This window comes from Muntiacus reevesi, chromosome 1 (genome assembly GCF_963930625.1).
Source record: "Muntiacus reevesi chromosome 1, mMunRee1.1, whole genome shotgun sequence".
In the NCBI taxonomy this organism is placed as follows: Eukaryota; Metazoa; Chordata; class Mammalia; order Artiodactyla; family Cervidae; genus Muntiacus; species Muntiacus reevesi.
In genome coordinates this window covers 86,536,321-86,550,455 of record NC_089249.1, presented here as the reverse complement: position 1 = coordinate 86,550,455, position 14,135 = coordinate 86,536,321, and the positions used below count along the sequence as shown (strand labels likewise).

At 49.1% G+C, this 14,135-nt stretch overlaps 1 protein-coding gene across 2 annotated transcripts in view; it reads right to left on the bottom strand.

Moving 5' to 3' along the window:
* Positions 1-13,458, bottom strand: part of TBX15 (T-box transcription factor 15) — a 121,829-nt gene extending 108,371 nt beyond the window's left edge. Inside the window, exon 1 of one of the 2 annotated variants that reach the window (XM_065906054.1) lies at positions 13,317-13,458. Coding sequence is in view for 1 of the 2 variants with exons in the window: in XM_065906051.1 (XP_065762123.1) it covers positions 11,955-12,159 (205 nt within the window). In the remaining variant the exon portion in view is untranslated. Of the gene's footprint in view, positions 1-11,954; positions 12,659-13,316 lie in introns of those variants that run through there. The other variant, XM_065906051.1, reaches the window with a different exon arrangement.
* Between the last annotated feature and the right edge of the window lie 677 nt (positions 13,459-14,135).

Here is a 14,135-nt window from a genome sequence, read left to right as displayed (position 1 = left end):
GTGGGCTTCTCAGGTGGAACTAAAGGGAAAGAACCCACCTGCCAATGCAGGAGACATAAGAGACATGGGTTCGACCCCTGGGTCAGGAAGATCCCCTGGAGGAGGGCATGGCAACCCACTCCAGTATTTCCGTGTGGAGAATCCCATGGACAGAGGAGCCTGGTGGCCCACAGTCCATAGGGTCACACAGAGTCGGACACGACAGAATTGACTTAGCAGCATGCATGCATCCTCTTCTGTAAACGGGGACATGATTACTTCCCTTGGAGGACTAGTGAGTGTATACAGTGAGAGAAGGTGAGTAAAACCATCAGCATAGTGACTGTAGAGGGTCCACTCTCTAGCCATGAAAGCTCTTAATGGCTAACACTGTGGGCATGCTGAGATAAAATGATGCTTGTAAGATTGGTAGTATGGAAACATCTGATCAAATGTGGAGCGAGGAGAGTCTATTTTGAAGACCGAAACCTGCCTCCAGCCAGGGCAAAGCAGCTCCCTCCTCTGAATGGCCAGGCAAGACTTGAGTGCTGCTGGTGAAGGGCCCCAGCTCCTTAAAGGAGAGAGGCCTTGGGAGGGATTCTTTCTCTATTCCTCTTTCCTTGGGAATGCACCTTCTCCCTCTGCAGTGGAGAATCAATATAAACAAAGTCTGAGGTGTAGCTATTTTTTTTTTAATAGTAAATGATCAAATCCAGCCTTCTGTTTTCCAGAAGGAAGAACACTGTGCAAGTGTGCAGCCAGATATGAGTTCTCACAGAATGGCTGCATCTTCTTCTGCATCACTGGAAAAAGACTTCCCAGTGTCTTCTTTCCCAACAGTCAGCTTAGTTATAGTTTTCCCTTTCATTCAGTCCCTTTACTCTCCCTCTCTCTTTTTAATTCAACCAAGCATGCTAAAAATCCTTCACAGCAGCCTCAGCTCACTGGTTAAACTGGCCATTCTGCCCAGAATCCTGGGGTCCATCAGAAGAAAGGCTTTACAAACAAAGCCTTATGAAGATGAACATTATTTCCTATATGATAAAACCTGACCTTTGGGGGATTTCTGGGCTCCAAAAACTAATTAAAGAGAAACACACAGGAGTTACTCCACTTCCCTGCATCCAGAAAGGCCCCTCTGTCTACTGCCAGAATGGAGTTCCTGAAGAGCTGGTAAAGCTGAGGCTCCCCAGCCCCAGCCCTTGCCCAGACCCTCTTCCTAATGTTTGCCAGCTGGCTGATCCCCACCCTTGAAAGCCCTCTCTTCCTCCCTTCAGTGCTCACTCAGGTGCTGGCTTTCTGCCTCAGTGGAACCCTGAATACCAATGGCTCTCAAAGTTCAGTTTGATTTAAGCCACGCACACTTAAAATCCTGTCCTCTGTCTCCAACCATAGGCTACATACACCAAGTGGGGATCCCACTTCAAGTCCCAAACATCCCATTTAAAGCAAAAGACTGGGGGAGAGGGGTACTGGCTATAGTAATTTACAATGTGCAACAGTTTCTTATGTAAACTAGTCACTAAGGTGAGTAATCACTATCAATTCAATTGATGAGAATAATAGGCACCATAATAATTCTTTTTTCTTTAAATGTGCACTATCTCACTTAGTCCTCTCAACCACCTTCTGATGAATACATTTCTTACTACCGATGCAGAAACTGGGGTTGATAGAGATTAAGTAATTTGCCCAAGGTCATGCAACTAGCAAGTGTTGGAACTAAGGCTCAGACACAAGCTGTTTAACCCCAGAAACCTGAGCTTTTAGCCATTCTACAATCCACTCATGGTAACAAATTGAAATGATAATAGAAGTAACTATCTCATTAGTGTTTGGGAAAATCTGCATACATATATAATTGTTATATATAATTATTTGGAGATATACTGATATATATCACATTACATTATTACACATAATATATAAAATAAATATTTGCACATATTACATTATATTGATAATATATATATATAACTTTAGCACAGGGGCTGGCACATAGCATTCAATAAGTTGGTTATCATTGTTCTTATTGCCTTTTCATTATATTTTTATTATTTACTAAGTGCTCTTTGCCAGCCACCTGCACCAGGCTCCAGACATACAAAACCATGAAGACAATGTCCCTGCCCCACAGCAGATTATAGGGCAACAGTGAGAGAGGATGACCAGTAAATCTAAAACTCCGTAACAACAAAAATTCTGCACAACGCCTGGAGCTGCAGAGACTAGAGCAGCAACTGAGGTGGCGGGGCAGGGGCGGGGGTGCGGGGGGAGCTGTCACTGGGGTTTGAAGCCCAGCTGTAGAAGTCTATAAGGAAATAAAGTCCCACAAGATAGAAACACGAGATACTCTCCTCGGTGTGTCCTGGGCCCAGTTTTTTTGTCTGACCCTGCCCTCAAGTTCAGCAGCTATGAATAGAGGTCTTGAATGCTAAGCTGTCTTCTGATCTATCTTGTTGACAAGCGTTTTGCCTGTTACTAAGTCATCCTTTTAGCATTCTCACATCTCTGCCAGATCAAGATCTCGGCTTAGCAGACTGGACATGGAAAATAGTTACTAGTGCTTTCTATCAGGCTCAAATAGAAATGAGGGGCAACCGATTCTTGGGGGGTGGAGCCAGGTGGGGAGGGTGGTCCACCAATTCAATTTACCAGTGCTTAAGTTGCTTTTCTCAGTCTTCATTTTTTCAAATCCATAGAACTTTTCCAGCTATTTCTGAGAATGGCAGAAAAAATGTTCGAAGCAAAAATAACTTGTATTTCCTTTAAATTCAGTAATGCCATAGAACTCTTTTGGCAGGAGAGTCCTGGGCGTTCACACAAGCAACAATAGGTTACATCAAACACAAAGACTAGAAATCACTGATCCGGGACTTCTGAACATGTGATATTAATCTAAAAACTTTTCAAGAGCTTTATGGAAGCTCTTAATTCTAGCTATAAAAAAAATTTTTTTTTTTTGGTCTTATGTTGCTATTACTGTTACTTTCTACAACTGCAGTAAAACTTCCCTCATTCCAACAAAGAAAAGGATGAGTCAAGTGATAGCTAAGTTGTATTAGGAGGAAAAAATTAAAAAAATTTTTTTAAGTTAACAGGATTACAGAATCTTATAGCTAAAGAGGCCTCAGGTATTATTTAAGCCTCTCTCGTATTTCATGAACCAGGAACCAAGGCCTCATCAGTGGCTATGAAACAATTTTAAAACTTTTTTTTTCACCATTTATATGTCTGCCTTTAAAACCAACATCCTCGGTTCCAACATTAATAACAAAGCTTGCACTAGAATTTAGTCTAATTTAAGTTAGTGTAGCCGACTTCCTATCTTAATACATGGATATAATCTAGAATACAAGGGCCTGTGTCAAATGTAGTGTAGTAAAGATTCATAGACAGCCATGTAAGCAATTAAGGTTTCTGAAAGGTTTCACAATTCAGTATTCCTCTGCAAGCTTACGTATACAATTAATTTTCTAAGAAGCCCTTTCTTTTCCTATACAGCGCACAGATATATAGATATATATACACGGAGCCCTTGGCCAGTTTTGCTGCAAACAAAGATCAAAGTATTAGACTTCTGAATTAAGGAAGATTTGTCATATCCAGGGAGAGCATTGCTGCATTCACCACCACTTACCGGCCCAAATGCGTGCCCCTCCCCACTGTGAAAAGCGAGTATTTTTCAGTAGCAAGAATGGGAGGCCTGAAACAGCCAAGTCACCTACCCTCTGGGTTACAATTCTGGGCCCTGGGGCGTGGTGTGATTGACGCTTGGGAACCAGGATGCCTCGAGGCGGGACTTCCCTCGCAGCGAACGCTCAGCTCTTGAAGGGAAGCCATCTGGCTGGCTTCGTGCAGAATATAGTCATTTCTCAATCTACTTAGTAAAGTTGAATGATTTCTTTGCTTTTCTGAGAAGCGCATTACTTCATTGTTTCAAACCTCCAAGAACAGCAGGAAGAACAATTGCCTGCCGTCCCTTTGTCTCGGTGGGCAATGCCGGCTTCCTGCGAAGAGGTATCTCTGCGGTTAGAGTCCCACGCATCCGGGAATCATCTGCGTTTCGAACCGACAAAATGACTTTCCTTTTTAACGGACTGGCTATGATAGTGACTGACCCTAGAAATCACCCATTTGGAAATGGTTAAGGATTTTAAAACTCTACAAGCCGAGGGCTTCTTGGTTTCTAATTGCTGATGTTTGAAGTACGTTTGATTCCTTGAAAATGTGTTTAGCCTGATGAAAGCAAAAGCTCAAACTCCCCCAGGGCGCGAGGTGTAAGATCCTTGGATCCAGTTTGATTTGAAGTTGGGTTGGGGTTCCCCCCGCACCGCTTCCGATTTTTCTTTGGGAAGGGGGACAGGAATCTTTCATCAAAGACCTCCTGATTACCCCCAATGTCCCCGCATTTCTCCAGGATGTAAGTAGAGCTGAGAAATGCACCCACCATCCCTCAGTATGCCGGCCCTGGTTTCAAAGTCCCCGCGGCAACCGCGGGCCCACGCATCGGCCAGGCCCAGCCTCGAGACCCGGAGCAGGGAACCCCGGGTCGCGCGGCCCCGAGGCCCGGCCGCCGCTCCCTCGCCGAGGCCGCCGAGACCCCGGCAAAGAGCGAGGGGCGGAGGGCCGGCAGCCGCGACCGCGGCCCAATTCGCCGACTCGTGACGGTCACCCGAGGGGCCCTGGTTTCCCAGGGATGGTTTCACGGAAAGAGATGCAATCCCAATGCCTTCCTCAATGAAACGTCATCTGAATTTTTTTTTTTTTTTTTGAGTGGGTAAAAATGAGCGACCGAGGTGTGTGTAGGAGTTTGGAGGAAGGGAAAAGGATGTCGGGGTGCGGGGAGGTGAGGGGAAGGGGAAAGTCAAGGGGAGCTAACTGCTTTCAGAGCCCAGGTCTGGGGATTTTGACATTACGCCCTGGGCTGTGGAACAGCAAAAGAAGGGGGGGGGGGCGCTGTTCGGGGTCAGAATTTTGGTTCACCCGATTGAGAACTAGGCACTGAACTCTAAGGATCCAACTAGGTGTATAATGATGATCTTGTAAAGGGAACTCTACTGTTATCTGTAGCGTTTTGGTTTTTAAAAGAAGGTTATATTAGGAGATTACTCCTGTAATCCACAATTAGGGGGTTGATGTTTTGTTGTTGCAATCCTCTAAAGTGTGCGACAATTGAGAAACAGCTCAGCAAATATACTGCAGACAATATAAGGACAAATAAGAACAAGATTTGAATACATTTCCTATATTCTTAAATTATCTCCCCCAAATCAAAGTGTTTCTCTCATGATTTCTACTAACCATCGTTATTATCCAGACTTCTCTTAGTGGTTCCCTTAACTCTCCTCTTGGGAGAGGGTGAAATTACTCTTCAGAATATAAGGCAGCCTCTGTCCATCCAAAAGGAAGATGGCATTATTCACAAAATAAAGAAAATTTTAGACATTTAGAAAAATTTCCACTCTTCTTGTTCTTTTCAATTACACCTGCACACTCTCATTTTCTGGTGTTTTCTTTTAGACTTTAGTCAAAATCAATTAATTTGAGAGTTAAATAAAAATGCCAATAAATAAGTTTCAGGTCCGGGATAGTCTTGAATTGTCAAAGGGTATCTAGACATGACAAAATCTCTGGCCCCCCAGATTTTAGATATTCCCAGTTTGTTAAACTGGTTCCAAACAAAGAAAAAAAAAAGCAGTTTCTTTTCTCTGAAATTTTATCTATGACCCATTCAGAACTTGATGTTCACACATAAATTTATATATAAACACATGCAAGTTTTACAGAATAAAAAGTAGTGATTTCAGGGTCTATTTTCACTTCTGGCATAAAAAACTCATCATCAGTTGGTAGTCAGCAAAAATGCCCTGCCTCAAAGTAAAGCCATTAATGGTAGGGAATAAATGTTGATTCGTTGTCACCAGTTGCAATTCCCCACCCTCTTTCCATTTCACCTCCGGTCCTCCCTACTGAGTCTCATTTTCCACCCTGACACTTAGAACAAGGGCCTCACTTAAATTAACTAATGATTATCCATGCCCGGAGAAGTGTAAACAGACCTTAATTTCTAAATTTGCTAATTGCTCTAACCAGTGCAGACCCCTGAGTATCTCAGTCATGCACATTTAAAATTCAACGCTCACTAAAAACCAGAAAAAGCAAAGCAAAAATAAATCACCTGGATGAGAGGAAGAAGGGGGAAAGATTCCACGTTCCATCAGCTCCCTACTTTTCTCTGTGGAAAAATATCCCAAAAAGTTAAAACTTAAAAAGCCACTCAAATATTCTCCCCTTGCTTAACTACTTTGTCTTTTGGGAGTAAGAAAGCAATAACCAGTTACACCCTTGAACAATCATTGGATGGATTTCTGCATTTCCAGAAAGGAAAGTGAAATGCCAATCTGTTCTTTATCCCTGTGGAATTTGCACAGTTCAGCCTGGCTTTAAAAAAAAAAAAAAAAAAAAAAAAAATCTACCATCACCTAGAGAAGAAACTTCCAGATTTAAGAAGTAATCATTTTTCTCCTGGGGTATGAGAAATAAACTTCTGTTAGAGTCCATAACCAGGATCTCAGAAAAAGTGCTCTCATCTTAATAATATTATAATTTTGGCAATACAGAAAAGGATTGTGACAGACCTGGAATATTTCACTCTTTAATGCTAGCAATGCCCTTAGAGAGGCCTGGATGAACAAAATGTTTCGGTCTTCTGAGCCAAAATGTATTTGTCCCTCCCTTTTTGTGGCCCAAAATGAAGGATTCATGATGAGGGACTTGCTTCCATTAAACTTGTCCACACAAAGGAAATTATACAAATAAATCGGGGTACACAAACCACCAATACCCAATCATTTCAGTTTTAGCTCCCAGGTTAAGCATTTCATACCACTTTTTCGCTTTCTCCTCAAGTGCCGGGTATATTAATTAAATATGCTAAGCTAATTTTCTTTAATAATTAAAAGATGTTCAAGACACCATTTGAAGTAATGGGAGAGCGCACAGGAAAATGGCAGCCGATATGCAGATATGTATCAATATAATTTAGATCCAAGTTCCACTGTAAGAAAATTAATTCCCCTTTCCCCCTGCATGAACGTCACCTCGTGAACTTTTCTTTCTGGGAGTTTTTGCCTATAAAATCAGGAAACCCAAAGGCGCTAGTTCTGGATCCAAATAAAGTGTTCTATAAGAAAGAGCGCTGGGTGGGGCGTGGAAGACACGAATTCAGAATCGCTGCGCACCTAGGCTGTAAGCTGATCTGTCCAGGAAAGCCTTCACCGCCCATCAGGCTAGTGCTCTTCGGGCCGGTCTCCGAGAGGCAGAGCAAGTCAGCCGGGCAAGGGGCTGCCCTGCACGGAGTAGCCGGGAAGCCAGAACACCGCCCCGCCCCACCCCACCTCCCGCGCGCGCGCCTTCCACACGCTTTACACCCGTTTCTGAAACCTCCCTCCCCCGCAAGTGGAGGTGGCGGGGTACAAGGGGGCGACCTGCGGAGGTGCAAACCACAGCCCAATCCACTTTCCTTCCACCACAGTCCAAACTCTGGGCATCAGGATTTTCTTCATTCCCAGTCCTCCCCGCTGCCCTCGAGCACTTTGCTCGATTCATGGGATAAAACGCGTTAGAATAATCTTCCGAGTGCCTTCCGTCTTGCCATCACGCCAGGACTGGAGTTTTACGCAGAACGTCTCCATTCCCTTCCCCACCGCTCTGGGGACACTGCGGTGCGCTCTCCCAAACCCGTGCAAAAACAGGCATTTGGCAGTCAGGCCCCAACAAGCCACCATCCTAACCCGGCCTACAACGAATTCAGACCTTGTCTACCCCTTCACTCCCTTTCGGATTCGTGACACAAGGTCATTTACCAAAGAAGCAGGCACAGTGGAAGACTGTTTTGACCTGACACCCAGGTCACGTTCAGAAGGCCCCACACTTGGCTTGTTTGTAGGACGCAGAGCCGACACCTCTAGGCCTGCACAGGCGTCCGGACGCACGTACCACCAAGGAACCGGAGTTCTACCGCAGAAAGACCTTTAAGCGTCTTGCGCCGCGCGCCTCCTACGCTTACACTGCAGTCCAAGCCGCGGCCTGCGCCCTGGCTGGTGCTTGCCTTGCGTTAAGTATATTCTCCCCCAGTCTCAAACGCATCCCTTTTCCTCGTTACTTAAACATCAGTGAACAATCATTTCCTCTGTTTTGACCCTTGTGTTTCCATATTGCGGAGAGGGGGAGTCGGTTAGAGATGTGAGGACAGGATTAAAACCTTGGAGTTCTACTCTGAGCGAACAAACCATAAACTGACAGATTAATTCCCGTGACAAGTTGATTTTGATCATTCGAAGGAAGCAAGGGCCCTGGGAACTGCGAGGGCTTTTTCTTGTCTTACTCTACTAGAGGTTGCGCAGCCGGCCGCCTGGGAGAACGCGAGCGCCTGACGTGCGTGCACGTGTGCGTGCGGATCTCCCTGGCGTTATCCGGAGTGGCCACCCGCGTGCGTCGCCACCTCCTTAGGCCGCCGCCGAACGCCTTGGCTGCAGAGGCTCGGGCCTGCGGGTTTCGGAAGGGGAAATCCCTTCGCAGAAGGTTTAAATTATTTTTCTCTGCGGGGGACCGGGCTTCGGTGGCACTGGGCTGTGGATTTGGGCGGGAAAGGCCCAAACCGGAGCTGGGGAAGCCGGGTGGAGCCGAGGTTGCGGTCCGAACGCAGATGGCGCCGCCGCGTGCCTGAAATATACTTCCAAGGCCGCAGCCGCCGGAGCAGCTGTTCCCGGCGATCCTGTCTCGAAAGTTTCCTCCGTTGCTGCTGTGTGAGAGGCGGGGGGCAAGCCAACCCGAGAGCCAGGCTTTTCGGAGACGGGTTTTGAGACCCTCCCCATCCCGCAGAGGCTGAGTTTCCTGGCGGTTTCTCCGAAAGACTAGAGAGCTGGCCTGGGTGTGAAAATGAGGGTACCTCGCAGGCCCTCCTCCAGGGCCCTGAGGGCCTCAGGGTTTGGGGGAGGGGAGGAACCACCAGGCTTGGTGGAAAATTTTGAAATACATACTGTGTGTCCTCTGATGTGTGAAGACCTACAGCGAGCAGGCCGGGCCGGTCCCCCGCTGCTGCAGGTTGGCGCCCCAGGCTGCGGGCGCGCTCGGCGCCAACTAAAGCCAGCTCTGTCCTGACGCCGAAAGAAAAACGGGCTGTGAAAAAGCAAAAGCCACGTCTTTGAGAAAAAAAAAAAGCTGAGCATTATAATCGGACCCCTAAGTTACCTGTAGGTCCCTGGATTTTGAGGGAGGCCTGAAAATGATTGTATGGGTCAGAGAGGGTATGGTGAGAATGATAAATACAGCTGATCTAAGGCGGGCGGCCAGTGTACGTGTGCATGTTTGTTTAATCCCCCAGGACCTGGGCAATATTCTTGTCCTGGTGGGGTTTTTTCCTGTCCCTGATTTCTAATCGGCCTAGGGCAGCTGAGCCCCACAGCGAGTCCATCCCTCTTGTGCTAATTGGGAGAAGAAAGTTTAAAGACAAAGGCAAGGCCCAGCCCGGCAGAGACACGGCCCTGTGCATGATGGGAGTCCCCGCGCCCCCTTTCCCGCCTCCGCCATACACACACCTTTACATGTGGCCCTGACTTTGCATTGTTAGGGGTCTGTATTAGAGACAAAAAGAAAGGTCTAAAAGGAACCCCAAGCTCTTCGGTGTTACCCTCCAGGCTCAAAGCCCGAAGCTCTGCCTCCTCCACTCCCCTGACGGCGAAGCCTCCACATCAGAGCGCACTTTAAATGAAAGATCTTTTTTTCATCCTACATCCTGTTTGTCCTGGTCCTAAGAGTCTTGGCCCCTGCAGGGACCTTGGAGATCCCCCTGGTCCACCACCGAACGAGGCTCAGCAGGATGCAGCCCTGCTCTGAAGAAGGCCCCTCCAGTGCTCTTGGCTTCCAGCTATTTCCTCGTCCTGGACCTTTGCCCCACAAACATATTTCGTTTTCTCTAACCCAAAGGCCCTTAAAAAAAAAAGTGATAATGGTAATGGGAACTCATCACCTCAATTCTCTGTCAGGTAATTCTCTCAATTCTCTGTTAGGTCCGCAACCCCTACCCCCACCCTCGGGGATGGAGGAAACAGCATTCTGGACACCAGGTCCTCCCATTCACATCCCTGAACTGGTCTCTCCTTGTTCCAAATCCTCATTTTTCTCTCCTCATTATTTTCTGAGAAGAACTTCAGAAAGAAAACTGCCTGCTGAGTCCCCTATTATGATCCGAGTGTTGATCCTTTTGGACATGCGACCCTACACCAGCTCCCTATGACCTGTACTCCCTCTCCCAGAGAAAAGTACCCGAGGACAGGACAGAGTGTCTGCATACTCAGTTAAGTAACTTCTCCCTTTTCTACCATCGCAAAAATAAAATAAACTAACCTTCCCATTTATGAGCTGTCCTAAAACCTGAAAGAACTTCCACTAAACTGTGTGAAGGCCCAAAGGAGATTTTGACAACAAATAAGTGCGGTGAGGAAATAGGGTCCGTCCGGAGATGGGAAACACACATTAGCCATGCGTTCCTTTCTGGATTGCCCACACAGGGGTCCGCGTGGACAGGCACCCGCATCCAAATACAGGGAAAGGCTTGAGCGGACGAAATAAATCTCCTTTTAATTTTCTTTTCATCGACTAATAAAAATAATTCCCCAGCACTAAACCCAAATACCGTAACCGGCCGCAAGAACACGGAGAATTCATAAAACTCTGTCTCTGCAGGTCACCCGCTAATCGCGTTATTATTAGCTTCGGGAGCATGGAAATTGAACTGTCACTGCCGAAAGAGAAAATGTAAGCGACAGCTGTCTCTCCTTGGATCGGCCAGTTTTCCAGCCCCCAAGCTCCTTCCTGGGCCTCAAGCTGGGTCCCCAAGCTCCGTGGGCCTGCGGCCGCCCCTCATCTCTTTACGGTCCGCCGCCCCCTTCCGACTTGCCGACGCTCTGACCCGACTCTACTCCCCAGCCCTAGCTGGTCAGCAGGAGCACCTCCAGAAAATTTTACAAATCCTGGCTGGAAAGTTTCTGAAGCGCTAAACCAAGCTGTGAGCGTAGCGTGAGTGCGTGTGTGTGTGTGTGTGTGTGTGCGCGCGCGCGCGCGCGCGCAAAATTCTTCCGACAACAGCTGTTCCCCCGGACTGTTTTGCACAGTTGAAATCTTGGCACTTAATACAAAACGTTAAGTTGTTCCCCACCCCTTCTAAGATTCTGTTAAAATACAGACATCGACATCCGCCCGGTGTTTTACATTTTATGTGCATATAACTGTGCATAGAATGCGTACAAATCCAACACGTTACTGCACCGCTCCGCACAAATACGCAAAGACGTGGGCTCTGAAGAGTGGCCCTGGGCGCAGCGTTAAGGGGGCTAACACCCATTCCTCTTTCCACAAATGCAGGCGAAGTAGAAATATAATTGTACTCCCTCGTCGCGGGGAGTAGGATAAACACAACAACTTGAGTCCCAGAAAAGTTGGTGGGGGAAGGGAAAGGACCGAGGTTGAAATGGGACAAACGGCGATTTCCACAGGGGTGTTGGACGGAGAACTCCGTGCCAGTCCTCGGAGCTCTCAGAAGCGAGTCCCAGCTCGTCTCCGCTCGGGCCGTTGACTTCGATCCTCGCCCCTCTTAACCCCAGGGGCCTGCAGCCCTCTCAGTGGCGAGCATGGTGAACACTGCATTCTGCTCCCAAAAAGAGAAGGGGATGAGAGCAAGTAGGCCTTCTGGCTTGAGGTTGGCGACGAAACTGCAAGGCTCAGGCCAGTTCCCCCAAATTGGTTCCAGCGAATTTGGGGAAACCTCAAGGCATTGCGCAAAGAAAAAGAAACCGGCGTTGGAGTAAGACGGCGTCACGGTCAGGGCCTTCCTACTCGCCACTCTCCCCGCCGGCTGGCCGACCCGAGGCCCCTCTCCGCCCGCCTCCCGCGTTCCGGCTCCACGCACTCACCCGGGTGAGGCTCCAGGCCGTGCGCGCCCGCGTCCTCCGCGTCTCCGAGTGGGCCCGCGGGGCTCAGCGCCTCCATGGACAGGTCCAGCCCCTTCTCCTCCCAGTCTCGCAGCTTCCGCTTTTTATTTGAGCCGATCAAGGCTTCAACGGAGAAGGCATGTGCTCGCGAGCTCAGGGCGACTGCAGATCTTCTCCTTTCACTCATCTTAGCCGCCCGCACCCCGGCTCCCGCTCGCCCCCACTACAGAGGGAGCAGCCCGAGCACTCACGCTCCGAGCGCCCACCGGGCCGGGCCCGGGAGAGGCGGCGGCGAGGCGGCCAAGACTGAGGCAGCGGCTCCGCGGGTTCGCGGCACCCTCCCGCTGCGCCCTGCACGGCCGGCTAGGACCGAAGTCCTTGGCTGCCCCAGCCGCTAGGAACGTGCGCCCGGAGCGCCACCCGCTCGCTGCATGAGCGCCGGAGTCCTGCTTCCCACCCACCCGGGCAGGCGCTCACAGGCGGTGTAGACTGGACTTCATCATTTTTTTATTCTCTCTCCCTCCTCCCTCTCCCTTTCTCTCCTCCCTCTCCCTCTTCCTCTCTTGGTCTTCCCGTCCTTGCTCTGATCCAAACTTCTGGGAAACTTTTTTTCTAAATTCCTCCCTTCCCGAGGAGCTGGGGGCAGGCGGTGCGCTCCTGGCCGAGGGGCGAGGAAGAGGGAGGGGGGAGGAAGAGAAAGACTGAGGGGGAAAAAAAAGCCAGCCCCCGACCAATGGCGAAGAGGGAACTGGAGAAACCCTGAGAACGCGGGCCAATGAAAAGGGGGGAGAGACTGAGGCTCGCGCCAAGGCTCCGCGCTGGCTGTCCCCGGGATGCTCCTGGGCCGACTTTAACTCCTGGCTTCCCGGTCGCCCACGGTTCCTCGTGGGGGTAGGGGGAGGTGAAAGTCGAGGTCAGATCTGTGCCCGTTACAAACTCCTGCAAGTCCCAAATTCATACCTTTTCCTCTCAAATCTGCTAGGTCTCGTAGTCACTGCAAGCCTAGGGTCATTTTAAATGCGGAGCTGGAATTGGGGGGTTCTGACAAAACGTCAACCTGTCCAAATACACCAGAAAACGATTCCAATAATCTCGCGCTTGCCCCCCAGATGCTTTCAGATCTGCTAGTTCCATCGCGACATAGGTTCCTATTTTCCTGTTAAAAGATTTCTAAGCAACTCTGATTAAGGCAAAACGAAAGAAACAAACAAGAAAGCCTCTTTAGTACCCAAGGTCTTGTAATTGGAAACATAAAGATCTCTGCCTTCTTCCAGCTCTACCTGGTAGAGAAGATGACGTAGGCGCCCTCAAAGCGAGAGGCTGGCGGAGGGGCACCCGGCTTACCAAGCGCTCGGCAGGCGGATCCTGACTGTGCCCCCGCACGCAGCAAAAGCTGTCCTTCCGTTCGGCGTGGATGCTAAACCGAGCTTCGCCTGCTCGGGGCGCTGGCTCTGGAGAACCCGCCGAGAGGGGCTGGGCGAGGGCAGACGGGAACTTTGACAGCGGAGACAGAGCTTTTTCAAAATTCCCTTCAAATCCGATCACCTCGGGAGCCCGGCTCTCCCCGCCCCACTGATCCTCCCTCCATCGTAAAAAAAAAAAAAAAAAGAAAGAAAAAAAGAAAAAAAAGGGAAAAAAAAAAAAACCTTTCAGGACAGCGTGGTTGTGAGGGATTTCTAAGGGACTTAAATCCAACACTTTGAGCCATCCTGATTTCCCACACTCCCTCCCAGGTTATGCTACTGGTCTCGGGCCGCTGGAGACCCCGAGCGCACGCAATCCAGTGCAGAGCAAGTTTAGAGGGGCCAAGAAGTTTATCCTGCCAAGCTGGGAAAAGGTCTCGGATTTCTCGGAGGACGGCCCAAGCCACAGTCCGATCATCCCAGCGCCCTGGTCCAGAGCTTCTATCCCAAAGCAAGAAAGAGGCAGAAAAGAGCCAGGTCCCGGATGTGAAGGGCAGACAGAGACCCCAGCAGAAAAGTCTTGCCGACACCCAGGCTCTGAGCAGGGTCTGAACCCGAAACCTAGGGCAGAGGAGCCCACGGTGTTCCACACCAGCGCCACCCTCCCCAAGAACGAGTGCTCATCGGTCCTTCCACCTTTGGGGAGAGAAGGGAGGGCCTGATGGACCTTTGAAACGCCACATTCTCCTCCTCACCACGG